We start from the raw sequence: 20,790 nt of genomic DNA on the forward strand, positions 1-20,790 counted from the left end.
ACCTCTCTCTCTCTCAAAACCGTCTTCCTTTGATTTCTTAATGTAGTATCAAGGGACTGATTGGCAGTCACCCACAGCTACGTCACTGAGCAAGACTACAGAACACTTTCCTCCCACGAGAACACTTGTACTATTCCACAGCACACTGAATAGTTAGCAAAAATTAACAAAAAACCTTTTCAGAAAGAAGAGGAATGCTGAAAGATTCAGCAAAAGACAGGCTGTAATTACCATCTGCCATTTACATGTATGGCTTAGGAAAGGCACATTATGTAAAAGCTACGTTACAGAAGTGTGAGGGAGGCATGTGAAACAGCAGAGACAAACTGAAATAGGTATGAAATTAGAGCTGATTTGCCTTTGTGATTCCACGGTACAGGCCTGTCTCTGAAGGCACACAGCTGGCCAAGGCAGGCAGCCTGAAGGAGAAGGACAACTAGACTACGAGGCCCTGTTATCCTATGTCACATTTCTCACTCCCACCATCTAAGTTCTCACATACTGCAAACGGTGTTCTTTCTCCACAGCCAGAAAGTGGCAGATGCTCCATATTGAAGCTACAGCCAAATCCTACCCCTCCCTAGAGCTGGTTTAGGCTAGCACACGCCAAGAATACACTATCCTATAACCAACCTTAGGTAGGGGTACCAAGGAGCATATAAACTACATCTGCCATGACTACCTGATAAGATCAAGGTAAGTTATACAATGTTTCCAGCCCTCAGTCACCTAAGAATCCTAAGGTCACACCTCAATCTCCACAGTATCGGTTATGAAGACAGATTCTGCAGGAGAAACTTGGCTGAGAATTAGATAAATATGGGCTGTTGCTACCTTGATTTAATGAGAGGTGGTAAAAAACAGGAACTTATTGAAAATATGATCAATGTTCAGTATTTGGTAAGAGGCTTGCCAAGAAAAACAATGCAGGGTACACCAATATCTAAAACACAATACAAATATAGAGTTGTGAAAAGAAACCAGTGCATGCACCACCAATCAATCTTTTACATATTGATTACTCTCCTTTTACTGCAGTGAATCACTAACAGTACTGTCCTCACTGGAAATCAATGAGTATAACTGGGAGCTAGCCTATGCTTAACATCCCCAGATTTAAGTTCAAGGGCACAATATTGTGCAAGTCCATATACCAGCAATGGTAAAAGCCAATGCCAAACTGACCTGTGGATAGAAGGTTGAAGCTGTGCGCGGGCTGCGAACAAACTCCATAAAGAAGGCCCCATCCTGAAGGCATCAGGAGAAGTAGGAGCAGTGGTGGCAGCAGCGACAGGAACAAGTATCGGAAGAAAAGCAAAAGAAAGCATTGTGCAATCACCACAGGGAGGAAGGCATCAGAGGAGTTAGGAACCCAAACGAACCCAGAAAAGCAGACATATCAGAATGCAGAGCATCAGTTCTTTCTCTCTCTCTGTCTCTCCTTAGCAGACATGTCCCAGGTACTCATTACAGAGCATCACAGTGTGATTAGGGGTCAGCTCAGAGCACAGCCTTCCATTGCAGGGAGAAACATTCAAGATTAGAAGCGTACTGGTTTTCATTTTATGGAACTGCGAAGGCTGTGAAACGATTCATAACCTCCAGAACAGCAGGATGCAATGGCAACTTTAAAAAATCATCCTGGTTCTGTCTATCTCATTAGTCACTCAAATGACAAAAGGGAGTGGCGAGAAACTCCTTTCAGGATGTATTCTCTTCTCAGCTGCAAATTCTATTATGGTATGAGGGAAAGAGAGAAATTCACTGTGGACATGTTATGTCAGCAATTTCAAAACACAAACAATTAAAAAGACCCTCCCCATTCTGCATTCCCCTCCTACTCATATGCAGTACCAACGTCTCCCTGCTACTATTCAAGGATTTGTGGCAAGTCTTGCCATATAGGATGGGGTAATGGATTTAACTAGATTCTCTCTCTCCCACTCTCATTTTTACAGGCTTCTTTAGGCAAAACCATCTATTGGTTTGCAGTCACTAAGCTGAGGATATATACGCAGAAGACTTGTTTCCAGAGACTACATGGTGTGATTACATACATATCTGACAGCCTAGTGGGTTTGGGAGCATGGCTGGTGACTGGTGCCTTCAAAGGCTAAAGCTAGAGCAAGAAACTTTACAAATAACTGTGTTTGCCCAATTAGGCTGTGTACCCAGTTAGCTTCTCATCTTAAACTGCCTACCAACTTGATTGGTTAGGTGCTCTGAAGCCAGGAAAAAGTGTGGGGCCACTAATGCAGTTCTGCCTCAGAATGCACCAAACTTCAGAGCTGAATGACCTCTTGATAGATGATCTTGCTCTGCATGACAGAACACACAGCCGTAGTAGTGTCAGCCAGCCTGTGGGTTGTGGATTTCCAGAGTAGCGATAGGGATATCTTACAAGCCAGGTGAAGGACTCTGAGCCCTAGGTCATTTGTGATGCATAAGCCTGAGTGTCCTAGTAGGCTAAGGCCTATTCTAAGCAAAGATTGAGTGAGTTTGATGATGGTTAATGAGGTCCAACAACATCTGGAATCTTCCATTTAAATATAAGCCATTGGAAACACAAATAAAACCTTTTTAAAAGTAATCATTACTGAAGTGTCCAAGCTCTGCCAACAGCAGATATGCTCATCTAGACTCTACATTAAACCTGCCCTTCAGACCAAGTTTTAACCTAGTTTTTCAGTTATTGCCAATAGCATTTATGTAGAGAACAAGATATACTCTGCAGTCTGTAACAAAACGCGGTACCAGTTCAGTAAGCAGAATATGCTGACAGAGAGCCAAGTTTTTCCTTCTTCCATACGTTGTGTATGGTGCCTCCCCCTTGCCCTTTGTGAAATCCTCAGCAGTGTTACTGGTGCTAAAAGTGTGGGGTTTGTTTAACAGAGGAAGAGCAGTGTACAGAAGTATAGGCTACTGGGCAGTTCAGCTATGAGTTCTTAAAGCAAAAATTAGGGTCCAAAGGTCTTCAGACAAACTTAACTCTCTACTCTCTTCATTTACAGAAAGTCCCATCCCTTTCCCCTTTTTCAGTAGAGAAAGAATCTACAAGTTCCCAATGCAAATAGAGGTTTCTTTGCAATAAGAGTAGAGTTCTTGAACTACCATATCTACATGAATACAAGATGAGGCATCTTCCTCCAATCAGCATGGGGTAAAAAGCCCTTAGTTTTATATTTGCCTAGGAAGCAGGGGGGGAGGGGTCAGGACAGGCAGCTGTTGCAGCTCTGACTCTGGCCCTGAGCTCAGGTCAGGGCCAGAGTCAGACCCACAGCAGCCTCCTGCCATCCCTCCGCCCCACTTTCCCTCTGCAGTTTTAGAGTACCACCAGCACACTCTTAACTGTTGGTCCTGAGACACCATAGGGACTCTTCTTAAGCTGTTGGCTGCACCTTCAGATTTGAACTGACAGTGGAGTCAGACATTACCTGTGCCTTGGTTCCTGCCACTTTGCTTGAGCCCCTATAGGAAAATAAGGTGTTTCCTAACTTGAAACCAGATCCTGACTAAAATAAAAATCAAGACCACTACCTGCAGGGGAATAAGGCTATCTAGCAAGTAAGAGTGCACTGAGAAGCAGGCACACAGTGCTGGGATTCTGCCTTGTTACAACAGCCAATAAAGCCAGAGATGTTTGGGCCTCTGCATCTCTTTATGCATTTAGATGAGGGGGTTTAAGGACATCTGAGGTGAAGCACAGCCCCAACACACACAGATGGCTTAAAAAAACATGACATCACAGGTCTGAGGAAATTGATTTGAAAAGCTTTTCCCGTATTTGAGAGATTTTCTTCTGGAATTAGCAACAAAAGACAGGATGAGAGAGAGTTTACCTTGCGAGGGCTGTCCATGTAGGTGGGTGTGATGGCAATGCTCCCACTCTCAGTAGGTTGTGCAGAGCTCTTCCCAGCAAGCATTGCTGCTTGCTGCTCCCCCAATGTCCTAAAATAAAGGTGAGGAAACCCATAAAGCTTTTTTCCACAACATATGTTCACAGGTTTCCTTTGGTACACTTAGCACCAACACCCCTGGAAATAAGTTTTTGCTCTCAAGGCTACATGTAGTACCAGCAGCAGTCTTGGCATTTACTCAGAATCTTCCCTAAAGTCCTGCTAGTAATACAGCTCCTTAGCCTCAATGTTTAGCCTTTGTACAAAGATACTTTTCGGTAAAGGCTGCACACGCTCTTAGCTCATGCAGAGCACTTTCCACATGGATTTGCAGAAACAGAGTGGCACTATAGTTCACAAAACCATCTCAACACTAGGCAGGCTTTACCAGCATAGCAACTGCTGGGATGATGTACAAGTGCAACTCTTCAAATGGGAATGCCCTTACAATGGGCAAGGCTGCACCTTATGTTAGTATAGTACAGACATCCCCATGAACAAAAACAAGCTAACCAGTAAAACAATGATAAAATGTTTTCGGAAAGCACTGATATAATGTGTCTGTACTACAGTCTTCACCTGACATAATGACTCTGGGAAGAAGTGAGGGCTCTTCACATTGTTGGCCTTTACAGCTATCGTGGGAGAAGCATCTAAGGGTAAACATAGCCTAAAATGTGACTATTCTGCCTTACGAGGGGAGCTAAAAGACATTTTCGCTCTAATAAGCATCAAAAAGAGTTCTGATTTTAAGAAGAAAATGGCACTTGAGTCTACACAGATCACTTAACTATTTCTGATCAATCTGTAATATGAGCTTTCAGTTGGAAACAAACATTCAGATACAGAAGGAAGGAACACTGTTATTTCAAGTGAAATGAACTACAGTGTACAAAGCAAGCACAATGAGACCATAGACAGCTGAGGCCTTGTCCATACTGAGGTTTTACCTACGAAAGCAAATGCACTAGTGAGACTCCCTTGCGCAGACGTGACTGACAACAGTGCAAGTCACTTTGGTTTCCAATTAAGACAAGCCACCCTAAGGTAAATTCCATCATACCAGCATAAGCGGTGTCTAATAAACCAGAGCATTAGTACTGGTGCAGCTATGCTGCTGGTGGTAGCTGACAACTCACCATAAACATGTTTTTTTCATCAGAGAAGGAAACACACTATGACTGTTCCAACAGAGACTGGAGGAAGCTCTCAAAGCTTACCAGTAACCTCCCTGCATAGTCTATGAACTGTGGCTTTAAAAATCCTTTCATACAACTCAGCTCCTAGATGGCATCACCTGCATAAAGGCTTGAATCAATTCTCTCCTTAATGTGTGGGAACTTGCATGAAAGCGTGTGTATGTGTAACTCTGATTAGCATGAGTGGGAGTTAACAAAGGAATTAGAATGTCCATGACAATGGGAATTACTCAGAAATCCACCCACAGCACCAAGAGCAGAACAGACTGCGGTGTCATCATAATGTACAAACTGGGACCACATCTGCGATTCCCTGTTTAGTCTCCTTCCCCCAAAGGTTATATTTCTGACTTAAAATAACTTTCCTGCTGCCACCTTCCCTGAAGTGTTTCAGTTCACAATGAACCTTTTGAATATTCAAGTATCTTTAAGCAGGAGGTTCAACAAATACATCAATGGGGCATTCAAAGTCTTGGTTTTAATCTACAAAGTTCCCCATATTTTAGCACCTGATTATCTTAGAGACTGCCCCTCTCATGCAGCACTCCAGTGCGCTACTTTACTGGAGAAGCTATGGCTGTCAGTCCCTAGCTGGACAATTTGGACACAAGATAAAGTGTCATCAGTAAAAGGTTTGCAAATAGCTTAGTCTGAATTATTGTATTACGGAGTGAAATGACTGGGGGTGATGCTAGCTCTCTTGATATTTTATATGCATTCACATACATATTGTGTTTAATATCCTCAGAACAGTCAAAAAAAGAGAACAATATTACATCCATGAAACAAATTTGAACACCATTCACTGGAATGAAAGTGCGCTTGAGACTTGATGTTCAATACCACTCATGTATTGTTAGACTCTAAAATATTTAGGTTTGTATAAACCACTTTGCACACCAAGTAAACCCATACTGTGCTCTCCCCTGTCTGTGGGCTTGGAAGGTGCAAATGCAGAGTTCTTTTCCTCTGAACTCCTAGTACCTAAATCTATTATCTTTTTGGACTATGGGACAAGGCTCAATCTTTTAGCCAAGATGCTACCAGCTTAAATTTAATAAGATGTTGTCTTCCTCCTCCTTCTCCCCTATTTTCCTGATTTCCCTCCTAGAAGGCAAACAGTTAATCTGGAGGAAGGTTGAGCTCTGATACCCAAAAAGAATGGTTATAAAAATGTGTATTTCATATGCAAGGCATCCAAGACCTTGAATGCCCCATTGATGTATATGTATTTCATTTGCAATGCATCCAGGTGTCATGGTAATGATCTCTTTGTAAGTTATTAAAAACTAACACTCTCCAACCTCTTTGCTTCTTTCCCAATCCCAATCTATCACTGTGTTTGTACAAACAAAACATGCCAACTCCCTTTCAAAAGGGCTGGCATTTCACCACTGTTACAACCACATTAAGGAAGTAGGATAAGACAGTTGTCTTGTTTGAGCAGGTGGCATCTACATGGCATGGGTGTTTAACAGCTGATTATGTAACTGAAGCGTTCAGGCTTACTTCTGACTGGCTTCCATCTCCAGCAGGGCAGAGAGTGCTGAGGTTCCTTTCTTCCCAATAGGAGGTCCAGGCTGCTCCAGAGAGTGGGTGGAAATTGGACCAGCCATCTGCAAACCCTTCATGGCTGCTCCTTTCTAATCAAAATGAAAGGGAAGAGAAAACAGAGTTAAGATCTATAAGGCTCAACTAATCAACAAGAATGTCATATCACACAACAGCCATGTCACTCAAGAAGCAATCAATAAAAAAGAAGTTAAGAGCTAGCCTATACAGGGAAACTGAGTGGATTAGCCATTTCAGAACAGAGGTCCATGTGGACACTATCCTGAAATAAAAGGGATTTAATTTTGAAATCAAATAGTTCACAAAGTGAAGTAATCCTGAATTTTGCAACAGCATGTCTGTGAAGAAGCTAACTGTGGAATGGCTATGAGAGTTGTGCCCACCTCCGTTCCAGTAGACACTCCCGCGCGACCTTCACCCGGACTAGTGATCGTGTCTGCCCTGGGCTTGCGGGTGGACCCCACAGGCTACCCCTGCTGATGTCAGGGGGTCCCCTTAACTCACCTGCCACAACTTGGGATGTTATCTCAGTGGAGGGGTTCCCCCTCAGGGCAGCCTCCAGGGTTGTCACGTCTCCCAGCGGGCACTCTCAGGGCTCTGACCTTCCCTATACCCCGGCCACTCGCCACCTTGGGCAATCAGTCTTCAGGGCTCTTTGGTGTCCTCGGCTTCTTCCCTGCTCCTGCCCACAGCCTGCCAGCTGTGTGTCTGGGTCTTCAGGCCCGGTGTATGGCCCGTGAGGACAGTCGGCCTGGCCCTTCCACTACTGCTCCCTAACGCCCTAATCTAACCACCCTGTGATGGTATGTGCCTACACCACCACCAAGCTAACTGGGGTTCCTAAGTTAATGGGCCAGGAGGCCCACAAGGGTGCCTCTGGCCCCTGGGCCTCATGCTTTGCCCTGGGCTCGGGCCCCACCGCCCAGGCGGCTCACCCGCTGGGATGTCGAATCCTCGACTCTTCCCACGGCCGCTGGGGCCGCGAAGGTCCACTGTCCGGCCCTGCTTCGGATCTTCGTCTGTCCCTTATCGCAGCCCAACGGGGCCCCGTTGGACCCGCCCCACTGTTACCTCTTCTCTAGATCCTCCACAGATTCTGCCGGTGGCTCCACTGCGGGTGCAGCTGCTGTTTCCCCCCGTCAGCGTTACACCCACCTCCACCACCGCCTCTGCAGCTGACTGCACTGCCGGCTCCCCAGCTGGTCCTGCTGCTGGCACTATACTCAGCTTCCTGGCCGGCTCTGCTGCTAACGTTGCCGCTGGTTTCACTGCCGGCTTTGCTGCTGACTATGCCGCTGGCTTCCTCGCCGGCTCTGTTGTCGGCTTCTCTGTCGACGCTCTCAGAGCCTCTGTTGGCTCCGCCCCTGGCTTTCCACGCTGCTGGGTGCGGCGGCTGATTCCCTCTGAATGCGGGCTCTTCCCTCCAGCCTCCTCACATCAGCCGCCCCCGCCACCTCGTCAGGGCCGCTTTTTATCTCGCCCAGGCGGCGTTCCCCGCCCCCGCTGCTCGGCCGCAGCTGTATATATGCGCGGCTAATTACCCTTGCCGGTGGTTTTGCCGCGCGCCTCTCCTCCGGCTCTTCAGGCTCTACAAGAGGTAAGTGGGGCTCTCTTTCGGTCTGGGGTCCTCCTGTCACCCCAGCTCCCCTGGGACAAGAGTCTACTTCCTTTGTGTAGACAAGTTCTAAGAGAGAATAACATATAAACCAGTGCACCAGCATCATGTTTTCATTTATACACTAGGTCTCTAAAATCTGAGGAAGTGCATAGTTCTTCTACATATCCATAAGACAGTTACTAGGACTGGCCACATGGTGATTCTAGTCAAACCTGGCAACCAGGGATAACCTAATCAGCAACCTAATGATCGAAGGGAAGCTGGGTGACAGTGACCATGAACTGATTACCTTCACCATCTGCTGTAAAGCTGGCAAGTCAGTCAGTAATACTGAAGTCCTCGACTTCAGGAAAGCTGACTTTGACAAGCTAAGGAGTCTTGTCAGAGAGGCTCTAAAAGGCCACAACCCAATGGAGAGGGGAGTTCAGGACAAGTGGATGCTCCTCAAGAGAGCAATCCTAGATGCACAATAAGTCCATCCCGTCTCAGAGGAAAGGCAGCAAAAGGGCACGGCAGCCCCCTTGGCTCTCCAGGGAACTGGCGGACCTCCTGTGTCTTAAAAGGAAGACCTACAAAGGGTGGAGGACTGGAACCGCCACCAAGGAGGAATACTCAACTCTGGTCTGGACCTGCAGAGAGCAAATCAGGGAAGCCAAGGCTGTGATGGAACTCCAGCTAGCTACAAATATCAAGGAAAATAAAAAGTCCTTTTTTAGATATGTGGGGAGCTAGAGGAAAAGCAAGGGCAACATTGGACCCCTACTAAACCAGATGGGGCAACTGACAACTGATGCCCAGGAAAAAGCAAACTTGCTAAATGGGTACTTTGCATCAGTTTTTTACCAGTTCCATGGGATGGCCCTGATCACTATGGGTCAGAGAGACCCGGGTGAGGGAGATTCCTTGCCCTCCACTGAAGCTGACCTCGTGAAGGAACACCTTGACAGGCTGGATACCTTCAAGTCAGCTGGCCCTGATGGGTTACACCCAAGGGTACTCAGGGAGCTGGCAAGCATCATAGCTCAGCCCCTGGCACAGATCTTTGAGAGCTCTTGGCACTCTGAAGTGCCCAATGATTGGAAGAAGGACAATGTCATGCCTATCTTCAAGAAAAGGAGGAAAGTAGATCCGGCAAACTACAGGCCCATCAGCTTGACCTCTATCCTGGGGAAGGTCTTGGAAAAGATTATCAAGGAAGCCATCCTTAACAGACTAGCTGAAGGCAATATCCTGAGGGATACCCAAGCATGGGTTTGTTGCGGGTAGGTCTTGTTTGACCAATCTCATTTCCTTTTATGACCAGGTGACTTATCACCTGGACAAGGGGGAAGAGATCAACGTTGTATACCTCAACTTTAAAAAAGCCTTCGATCTGGTATCCCACAATCATCTCTTGGCTAAACTGGCTAACTGTGGCCTTGACGTCACCACGATCCATTGGCTGGGGAATTGGCTCTGCGGTAGGACCCAGAGGGTGGTGGTTGACGGGTGCCAATCGTCTTGGTGTGCTGTGACCAGTGGTGTCCCACAAGGCTGTGTCCTAGGGCCCATACTATTTAACATCTTCATCAATGATGTGGACATTGGTGTCAGAAGCGGACTGGCCAAGTTTGCTGATGACACCAAACTCTGGGGTAAAGCATCCACACCTGAGGACAGGAGGGTGATCCAGGCAGATCTGGATAGACTCATGAAATGGGCGGACGAGAACCTGATGGTGTTCAACACCGAAAAATGCAAGGTTCTCCATCTTGGGAGGAAAAACCTGCAGTATGCTTATAGGCTCAGTAGTGCTACACTGGTTAGCACTACAGATGAAAGGGACTTGGGGGTCATGGTTGACCACAAGATGAACATGAGCCTTCAGTGTGATGCTGCGGCTAGTACAGCGAGCAAAACGCTGGCTTGCATCCATAGATGCTTCTCAAGCAAAACCCGGGACATCATTCTCCCACTGTACTTGGCCTTGGTGAGGCCGCAGCTGGAGTACTATTTCCAGTTTTGGGCTCCACAATTAAAAAAGGATGTGGAGAAGCTTGAGAGGGTGCAGAGAAGAGCCATGCACATGATCAGAGGTCAGGAAAACAGACCTTATGATGAGAGGCTGAGAGCCATGGGGCTCTTCAGCCTGGAAAAGCACAGGCTCAGGGGTGATCTGGTACCCACCTATAAGTTTATTAGAGGTGCTCATCAGGATCTGGGGGAACGTCTGTTCACCAGAGTCCCCCAAGGGATGACACGATCGAACAGTCACAAATTTCACTGTGACCAATTCAGGCTGGACATAATAAAGAACTTCTTCACTATCCGAGCCCCCAAGTTTTGGAATAGCCTGCCGCCGGAGGTGGTTCAAGCACCCTCTTTGAACGCCTTCAAGACACGTTAGGATGCTTATCTTGCTGGGATCCTATGATCTCTGCTGACTTTCTGCCCCTGGGGCAGGAGGCTGGACTCGATGATCCTCCGGGGTTCCTTCCAGACCAAATGTCTATGAAATCTATGAAACCATTCATTACACATAAGAGATCCACCCATCTGGATCTCTGTGCTGGGGTGCTTGTCCCTCTAGTCACTCAGTCCACAGTGCACAGCTTGCTGGATCTAGAAAAGTAAAGTGTTTTACTCCATAAAAGAGAAGACTCTCGCAAGTATTATGCCAAAGCAAGCTGCACAATGCACCCACATTCACCAAGATCCTGTCACAAAACCAGAGTTCTTAAATAGGTGGTTATCAGTCATGTTTCAAAAACAGACTGAATGGAAAGCAACAGGGGCAGTGGACAGTACAGCAGTTTACTGCAATGCAAGCTGATGGGAAAGGTAACTAGAGGAATTCAGTTGAAGAATTAATTCAGCTTTCACCCCACTGAGGGTAATGTCAAATACTGGCTTACTCTGATCATTCGGTCTGATCGGTGGCGCCGACGAATACGATTCAAACCCTCCACAAAGCGGATGAAGCCATCCAAGAGTTGCCATTCCTCCTCATCAGAGCGGGGCTTGTCTCCATATACATCACAGTGGACTTCGCCTTCCATAATACGCTTTGTGGCAGTTATACAGGCTGGAAGCAGCAGGAACCGTGTTCTCCAGAATTTCAGCGACTCAATAAGACTAGAGAAAGACATAGGGGACAGGGGGGAAAAAAAAAGACATAGGACAATATTGGGTGCTAGTAAACATGATGAAAATTGGCTGTTTTTGCAGTTTAATTGTGTCACACTATACACATATGTGGGGTTTTTATGATTTAAATGCGTTTAATAAATTGCAAACTAAACCACATCCACATGCAGTTTAGTTTACAATTTAGCTGTTTGTAACATTGCAGCCTTTTGACAGCTCACCCCCTGCCACCCTGCAAGAGGCAGGATGAAGGCAGAAGCAGCGAGAGGCCCGATCCTGGGAGAACAGTTGGATCAAGCTAGGTGCTGCCTCTGAGCTGGGGAGGCACCCACCCACTAGCACCTGCCTGGGCAGCTCCAGGGGGACCACTGCTGTAGAGAGAAGGAGCAGGGCCCCCTACCACTCAAGACCTGCCAGCAGTTCGTCCCCCAGCCATGGGAGATGGGCAGGCTCCACACTGGGGTGGTGCAAGGGGGAGGATCAGGCCCCTCGCCAGTTCCCCCTCCCCACCCGTGTGAGCTGTCACCAGGCTGTGCAGCCCTTGAGGTGTGGCGGGGAGCCTAGTCCTTCCCTCCACAGTGGCGACACTCCCCAGGGCTGCCCCAGGGCCGCTAGCTGTGCAGGTGTTGCCCCAGCTCATAGGCAGCACCTGCCAGATCCAACTCTTCTCCCAGCCCAAGCTGGGCCAGCACCCACCTAACAGCAGCCCACCTGGGTGGCACCGCCACAGAAGGAAGAACCAGGGCCCCCCCACAGCTCAGAGGCCATTTGGCCCACTAGCAGCTCAACCCCCCGGCCGTCGGAGAAGTGGGCAGGCTCTGCCCAAAAAATAGTATCAGGCCCTTCACTGTAATAGTGATGGAAGCCTTTAAATTGAAATGGTGGGTTTTTATAATTATCATAATTAAAAATCTATTGTTTCAATTTAGGGAACTAAACCCCCATCATGTGTACAAGCGCCCACTGAGCACAGCTTTGTGTGTGGGATTTCATACAAAAGAAACTGGCTGCCAAGCTTCTTCAGAGTCAGCAAGTACAGTAAAACCTTATTAGAACAGCCCTGAGTCAGAAAGAAGGGCTCATCAGGTCCCAACTGCAATTTCTGGAGTTAATACTCACTTATAACCATGATAATAATGCTTCACATGACTATAACATTAAGCATTATATGGTCTGCCTAGGATGGTGTATTCAGTAGAATGATGACACTGGGAGGTATTTACCACCAAACACGCTGATATACAGCATAGAAAACAAGCCTATTTCTAGATTTAGAAAACCACAGGAATAGACCTACACTCTTAGTATGAGCCACTAAAAGCTACTTTATAAAAGCTTACTACTTAAAAGAAAAAGGAAAGGAAAGGAAAGGAAAGGAAAGGAAAGGAAAGGAAAGGAAAGGAAAGGAGGAACAGAGAAAAGGGAATAGAGAAAAGAGAAAAGGGGAGGAAAGGAAGGGGAAGAGGCTTTGCAAGTTCAGGCTAGGACAAAGAGTTGAGACTTGGAATGAGAGAGAAAGATAAAGGAAAAGCTATTTTTGCTGAGTAGAAACAGTGCAAAAAGTCTAACCATCAGAAAAGACCAGATACTAAACAGGAAGAGTGAAGAGAGCATCGTTAAGCAAGATCTGTTTGAGCAAGCTCAAAGGAAGTTTAAACAAGAACAGGGACATTTTGAATTAGGTCTAGAAATTAAAAGGAGCCAAAGAAACTGTTAAAGGACTGCACAAATCATCATACTATTGTGCAGTCCTTCATCAGTCCTTTAACAGTCCTTTAATCATCATACTATTGTGCAGGAGGAGGCAGAATGATCTAAAAAACTCAGCATAAGCAAGAATTTGTCCTAAGATCAGGTGATGCAAACACAGAACTGAATAAAATCTGAACAAGGGGGATAGAAATCCTAGCATCATGTCACTGAATGAAGACTCATTTTCCCCCCAGTTCCCATAGCAGAGCTTCCCTAACCTTTACAGGCTAATTTGTCTGAGCAACTGCAAGTCTGAAAGAAACCAAGGAAACGGGACAAACAGAAAAGTTAGGATGGAAACTAAGACCTCACCTGAAGTCCTCAGAGCCAGCAGAGCAGATATACTGATCTAGGTAATTCCATTTGTATTCTTCTAACCGTTCATGGGAGAACTCTACCCAGCAGAAAACAAATTCGGAGTCCGAGTGGGAAGGGCACAGGCTGTATGTGTAGTTTATTTGAGCAGATTCATATGGATACCTAAAAGAGACAAGGCAAACCTTAACAATCCTGACACTTTCAATGGTAACGGTACAGGAACAGAAGGAAGTGAAATGAATCCATTCATTCAAATTGAGATAACTGAAAGCCAATCATGCTGGACTAGTGATGGTAACTTACTTGAGAGAAGAGATACTCACTTTGGAAGGTATCGAGTGACAGTAATGATTTTGTCCTTTAGGGTCACTTTGTGGAAAGTGCGGCCCATGCTCAGCCAGTACTGGTCTTCTTCCTCAGGTCGATTTCGTGATACGAGGCCTAATTGTAATACACAAAAAAATATCTGCTTGCCTATCAAAGTAGTTGGAGCTCTGGGCTGCCTGCAGACATTAAAAAGGACTTCACTGGAAGAAGCAGCACATTACTTCAACCCAGCTCTGCAGCATCTGTATAGATCGGGTGCTTCAGCAGGGCTTTTTGGCACTTTTATCTAAAACTGATTCAATCAGCTATTAGATAAAAGCACCAGAAAAGCCCTGCTAAAGTGCCCAATCTATACAGATGCCAGGCAAGCTGAGTCCAACTAAGGCACTACCTCTCTTGGCTGGCGCAGGACTGCACAGAGTTTAAAGCGCTGTTTTTGGGGGAGTTTTTTAATGTCTGCAAGCAGCCTTGCTGAACAAATACTCCTATACTAAAGCACTCCACTGCACTTCTGAACAAGGATATAAACCAAGACCTGTCCTTCCTGCTACATTTAAATATGGCTTGCTTGAAAAAATGCTTTTGTTTTTAAGGTAGCAGTCACGAATATCACCATTCAAGATTAAGAATGTTCATAACTTGTTATCGCCACTCTGTTATCTAACATGAGTGGGGCAACTAAACTGCAGGTAAATAACATTAAGTGTTGTGTAAGCATATTAACATGTAGATAATTTGAACAACATTTTTCATCACTCAGTTTCATTCCTGGAGCTAGCACCTTTAACTTGATGTTTTCTCAAAGGAGCCTCTTCATTCATTTCTCCTCTCCCCACCACACAAAGAAGAGGCAACAATTCTAATTCTTACCCCTCATACCTTCTCCTTCCTATAAGCCTCTCATTACTTTACACACACACACACACACACACACACACACACACACACACACACACACACACACACACACACACACACACACACACACACACACAGAGTCCCTTCACCCCTACTGTATTTATTCTAATAGAAGACAACCTGCTTTGAGCAGGGGCTGGACTAGATGATCTCCAAAGGTCCCTTCCAACCCTAATTTTTGATGGTTCTATAACCCTGATTAGAAGATGTCTCCCCAATAATTAGATTATATATGCAGAAAATGTATAAATTAGTTATAATTTTTCAGGTATAGAATTTTATTGGAAGTTTGTCTTGAATTTGTCCCCCTTCCACTGCTACAGCAGAGAAAATAAAATCTGGAGGGGGGAGGTCAGGTAGCCCCTTTGCTCTTTGCTTCCCCCCAGCTTTTTTCCCTGGCAGCCCCTTCCCCCTCTCCTTACTGTCAGACCCTGCTCTCCTTGAGCACATGGAAATAAGCAGCAAATTTGAAAACAATAACCTTGAAATCAGACATGGCTATAGCACTTTGTATATAGTACCAATGCACTTATTTCATCCAGAACTGACGCACGTTACCTTTTTTTGAACTACTGCAAGTTTTAGCACAGACTCACAATTTTTTTTTTTTACAAAAATGTATCTCCCTATATCTTTATAGTTTTATCTCATGACTGATCCAGTTCACTTGACAGTCCATGACACATCTACAGTTAAACCATCATCATTCCTGTTACCATAGCTGCAACCATGCACCTGCACACCCATCACCATCTCCTTTACCCATCACAATAATGCAGACCACCTTAGCACCTTCTTCTCTCCGCTTCCCAAATCCCCAGCTTCTTTCCCCAGTCCTTTCACTCATTGTCATAGTCATCATTGTTGCCCTATCCAGCAGTCCCACTCCTGAACAGTTTGTGCCAATCTTTTCTCTTCCATGTGTCCTCTGCCATCTTCTTTCCATCATCTTCCTATAGTACACCTGCAGCTCACTCACTCCCATTCTGACACAGTCATCTACTGGGAGGTTCATGTGACTGTACGTGAACAGGTTCCTGGTCTTCCACAGGGCACTCCTGAAGCAGATGAACTGGTTGAAGCAGGCTGTCAGGGTCCTTTACTGCTTAGTGAAGTGTCTGAACATCACCACCTCTGGTGAGGGTCTTGACCCGTCACCATTATGAGTACAATTACTCACCTCCACACCTCCCTAGCGTATGGGCAGTTCCAGAGGAAGTGGCCAATTGCTTCCTCCTTCCACCAGCAGGCTTGCCTAGGGTAGTTTGGTGGGCTTCTCTGCCCCCTCAGCCCACTGGGCACTCCCTATGCAGGCACTGTGACAATATGCTAGTTCAAGTCCCTGTGTTTGTTCTGTACATCTTCACGGTAGATTCATTCCCACACAGCCTGGAAGCTATTGCCAGGTAGTATGTTCTCAGGTGACAGTCTATCCTTTGCCCTTACCACCTCCTACATCTTAGGCTGGTTTGTCAGGGTCACTGGGGCCTCACTGGGCAGTTCACATTTGCTCCAGAAGAATTCCAGGATCTTGCAGAACCATGCTGGCACCATGGTCCATAGGCTTGAGGTGGGCACCATGTACACCCCAGTATCACAGCTGGTGCCCTGCAAAATATTTTATGAAACATGCCATTTTGGATTCTGTCCCAGTTGTCAGTTTGCAGGTCATCTACCTGGCCTAAAGGAACAGCAAGACATCTGGTATTCTTCAGCCCCCGGTCCATTTAGTCTTATACATCATGGTCCTCACAACCTTCTCCCATCTGGAGCCTTAGAAGACGACACACATAGCACCGAGGCAGGGGAGAGGAGGGAACCAGCATGGTGTACACAGAAGCACCGGTAGCAACACTGCCATCATTAGTGCTACGTCCCCTGCCACCTGCCATTGACAGGCGGTGCACGTTCCTCAGTCCCAGGTACTCTATTTATTTTCTTGCAAAAATATTTATTTATATATATATATATATAAATATAATTGTACCTCTAACAACCTGTCACATGACTACTGTGGTTCACTTGACAGACCAAAACACATGTTAACAGTTAAACTATTTTAGTCCCATTACACAATTCATATCGCGCACCTGCACTCCCACACGCCCATCACTGTTTCCCTGAAAACATCAGTTTCATAACAGACTCCCTCAGTTCCCTCCCCTCTCCCCCTCCCAAATCCCCTTCTTTTGTGTCCAGTCCTTTCACTTGTTTTATTTGTCATTGGTGCCGTCTTCGCCACTGCCCTCCTCCTCATTCTCTTCGAAGGGCTTGCCTCTGAAAAGTCTATGCCAGTCCCCTCTTCCATATGAGGTTTGCCATCCCTTTCCCATCATTCTCTTCTGTCTTCCTGTAGTACAGGAGCGGGCAGTTATTTCAGGCGGAGGGTCGCATAGGTTTAACAAGTTTTGGAGAGCTGTTGGGGGCCCTTGACAGTTGCCCCACCCCTTAGTTGCCACATTGAGACCAGAAGTCCTGCCCCCTAACCCCTGACCTTTGGCACTGGAAGCCCCTCCCCTTGCCCCCCCCAATACTCCTTTTGGGAAGGGGAGGTGCCATCTTAGAAGCAGAAAAAAACAAATCACACGCTAGAAGTCAAACACCTACTTTAATATATTTTAATATTATTACAAAATAATATTTGTCATGCCTTGTGATTGTGTGCTATATATAGAAGGGATTGTCTAATAACTCAAAAATAAAGTGTCACTCATATTGTGTGTGTGTGTGCGCGTGCACGTGTGCAGGGGAATGTGGGGGGATTGTGAGAGTGTGGCTGTGTAGAGGGGCATAGGGTATGATGGGGTGTATGTTTATGTTGGTGGGGGTTGTGGGGGCAGGGTGTGAGGGTAGGTGGGGGGGGTATAGGGACCCCCTCACATACTTCCCCCATGGTGTGCAGCCCCAGCTGCTGGCAGCAGCAGCAGGCAGGGAGGTCAGGTTGCTCATGCCCATTGCAGGTGTGGCTCCGGCCAGCGCTGTGTGCAGGGAGGGAGCAGAGTCTGCCCTATCACTGGGGCTCTGTGCCGCATACCTGCAGCTCCACACTCGCAGCAGGGAAACCCTGTGCTGAACTCCACAGGGAAGCAGGGAGTGGGGCTCCCTCTGCTGTGAGTGTTGGACCTGTGGGTGCGCAGCACGAAGCCCTGGCAATAGACCAGGCTTCGCTCCCTCCCCCGGCACAGCGCTGGCCAGAGCCGTGCCCCGCCAGGCACCTGCACTGGGCACGAGCGCCCTGACCTCCATGCCTGTGGCTGCTGCCAGCAGCTGGGGCTGCAAGCCAGCTCTGCATTGTGCTCCTGCTTCCAACCAGCTGCAACTCTACCCCCCACAGCCCCGCCAGTTCCCTATCTGCTGCCCCAAGTGAGCAGGTTCTCGCTGCAGCAGGAGTCCCACCCGGAAGCTGCTGGCTGGGCAGAACCCTTCCACCCACAAGGGTGGGAGCAAGGCCCAATAGGTTATGTTGGAGGGTTGTACATGTGGACACTTTGCTCCAACCTTTGCGGGTGGAAGGGCTGGGCAGGGTGCAATTCGTTGGGGGGTACTGCGGGCCAGATCTGGCCTGTGAGCTGTATTCTGCCCACCCTTGCTATAGTACCAGTACATTTCACTCAGTCCTTAACTGTGGGGTCTGAGTGCCTGTTTATGAGCAGGTTCCTGGCCTTTCACAGGGCATTCCTAAAGCAAGAGATGAATTGGTTGAAGTGGGTTGCTGGGGTCCCCTGCTTTTTCATAAAGTGCCCAGAGAGGACTGGTTCTCTGGTCAGGATTCTGAAACCTGTCACACCACCAGAAGTGTGCATACTTTCTTCCACACCTCTCCGGCATATGGGTAGTCCCAGAAGAGGTGGTCTATTGCTTCCGCCTCCCACCAGCAGGATTGCCTCAGGCAGTTGGATGGACCTCTGTGCCCTGTGTTGTTTTTCCATGCTCGCATGGCGAGTGCCCAGTGGGCTGTCTGCCAGTTCAAGTCTCTGGGCTCCTTCTGCAGGTCCTTATGGAAAATTTGTTCCCACATGGCCTGGCAGCTGTCACCAGGTAATAAGTCCACTGGCAATATGATGTCTCTTGCTCTTACAACTCCTGTATCTTGTGGTGGTTCACTAGGGTTGCTAGGGCCACGTCATAGTTTGTATTTGTCCTGGAAGCGTTTCAAGACCTTGTGGAACCATGGGTACATCATGGCCAGTGGGCTCCTGCTGGCTGTCATGTACACCTGCCACTGGCACAGCAGCTGTCCTGAAAAGTACTTTACAAAGCAGGCTGTTTTAGATTCTTCCCCTGTTGCCAGTTTGCATACCTGGCTCATGTACCTGGCCCACAGGAACAGTAGGACATCTGGCATTCCTCTGCATGTGGACTGTTTCACTTTGTACAGCTTGGTCCTCACCACTTTCTCCCATGTGGAGTTCCAAAAGAAAACATACATAGCTCTTTGGGTTCTGTGGATGACTTTCTCCAAGGAGGGAAGACTAAGGTGGTGTATAGAAGCATCGGCAGTTGCATTGCCTTCATCACTGTCACGCACCCCTCTATTGACAGGCACTGCATCTGCCATAGCCCCAGTCTCTGTTTGGCCTTGGCCTCCATCTTTTCCCATGACATCTGTCCCATCAGTTCTGGGTCAGACTCCACCCTGAGGACCTATACCTTCTCGCAAGAGATGGAAACCTCCAAAGCTGACAAATTCCTGAGTTCACCCAGGACTAGGCAGGTGTTTTTGCTCACATTGAGCTTGACTCCTGCTGCTGCTCCTTATACCTGAGTGTGTTGGAGCACTCTTTCCACTGAGCCCTTGTCCCTGGCATATGATGTTAAGGTCATCCATGTAAACAAGGATTTTCATCTCTTCCCCATTACGCCTAGGAACTTCACACCGCTGATCCTGGGTTCCTGCCTGAGCCACTGTGCTAGTGGTTCCATTGCACAGATAAACAGGATCGGGGACAGTGGACAGCCCTGCCTGATGCCCAATTCCACCACAATTGGGGCCGTCAGGGACCTGTTTATCAGTACCTTGCTACTCATGTTCATGTACAGGGATTTTATCCAGGAGATAAAGGTTGTGGGGACTCCCGTCTTTTTCAGCTTCTCCAGTAGGAGATGATGGGATACACCTGGTTGTAGGCCTTCTTCAAGTCAAGATTCAGCATGGTGACATTCTGTCCCCTCTTCCATTGGTACTGAAGCGCATCTCACAGCTGCATCAGGGCTTCATGAATCTGTCACCCCAGCTGGTTCTTGTGGCTCACTGCACCTATAATAGACTCCATAGATTTCATAGACGTTAGGGCTGAAAGGGACCTCATGAGATCATCGGGTCTAGCCCCCTGCCTAAACGGCAGGGAAGTTAGCTGGGGTCAGATAACCCCAGCAATGTGAGCATCCAGGCATTTCTTTAACTATCCAGAGTAGGTGCTTGCACCACTTCTAGGGGGAGTCTAATCCAGACAAAGTGCTTGGACAAGACTTTGGCCATTAGTTTGTAGTCAAGGTTCAGGAATGTTATCAGATACCAGTATCTCAGGTCCCACCTCTCCCTTCTTGTAAAGAAGGGTTATAAGGCCCTACTCCATCCTTGCTCCCAGGTGGTTCTCCTACTATTTGCAATATTTGTCCAGAGCCAAAGGCTCATGATTTACCATGAAGCTCATTGGGTTGGGCCCCACCAGAATCAACATTTCAAGCCATGGTGACCCCCACAGCTCAGCACTGCTCAGTACATGTACTCCATACACCCCCACAAAGGATCCATGTGCTAATTAGCCCACCATTCATGACAGGAACCTGGTGTTTTCATCATGAATTCTGGGATGCTCCAAAAATTTATACGTAGATGAGGTGTAGAGCAACCTGGCCCAGCTCCACCTCATGGAGGATGGGGCCACACTAGTCATATGTGAGAGGTTGAAAGAGAGGGCAACTGAGGGATTTTGGGTGAACTGTTTAGGTCCTGTTTTGTGATGTTTTCCAGGCGTTTAAGGCTAGTGAAAAAACAGGAATAATTGGAAATGGGGGAAAGGGGTGCAACTCAACTGTAGGAATAAAGAGGAAGTCAAAATGT

General features: G+C 47.1%; 1 protein-coding gene across 11 annotated transcripts in view; it reads right to left on the minus strand.

Moving 5' to 3' along the window:
- DEPDC5 (DEP domain containing 5, GATOR1 subcomplex subunit) overlaps window positions 1–20,790 on the minus strand; it is an 81,498-nt gene that overhangs the window by 16,237 nt on the left and 44,471 nt on the right. For 7 of the 11 annotated variants that reach the window (XM_059713528.1, XM_059713524.1, XM_059713525.1 and 4 more), the window contains exons 28-33: window positions 13,805–13,922; window positions 13,476–13,643; window positions 11,180–11,399; window positions 6,605–6,738; window positions 3,840–3,948; window positions 1,186–1,248 (exon numbers count right to left, since the gene is read on the minus strand). In XM_059713528.1, the coding sequence (XP_059569511.1) occupies window positions 1,186–1,248; window positions 3,840–3,948; window positions 6,605–6,738; window positions 11,180–11,399; window positions 13,476–13,643; window positions 13,805–13,922 (812 nt within the window). The remainder of the gene's footprint in view (window positions 1–1,185; window positions 1,249–3,839; window positions 3,949–6,604; window positions 6,739–11,179; window positions 11,400–13,475; window positions 13,644–13,804; window positions 13,923–20,790) is intronic. The other 4 variants (XM_059713530.1, XM_059713529.1, XM_059713532.1 and 1 more) reach the window with 1 other exon arrangement.

The sequence above is a fragment of the Alligator mississippiensis genome, chromosome 10, assembly GCF_030867095.1.
Source record: "Alligator mississippiensis isolate rAllMis1 chromosome 10, rAllMis1, whole genome shotgun sequence".
Classification (NCBI taxonomy): domain Eukaryota; kingdom Metazoa; phylum Chordata; order Crocodylia; family Alligatoridae; genus Alligator; species Alligator mississippiensis.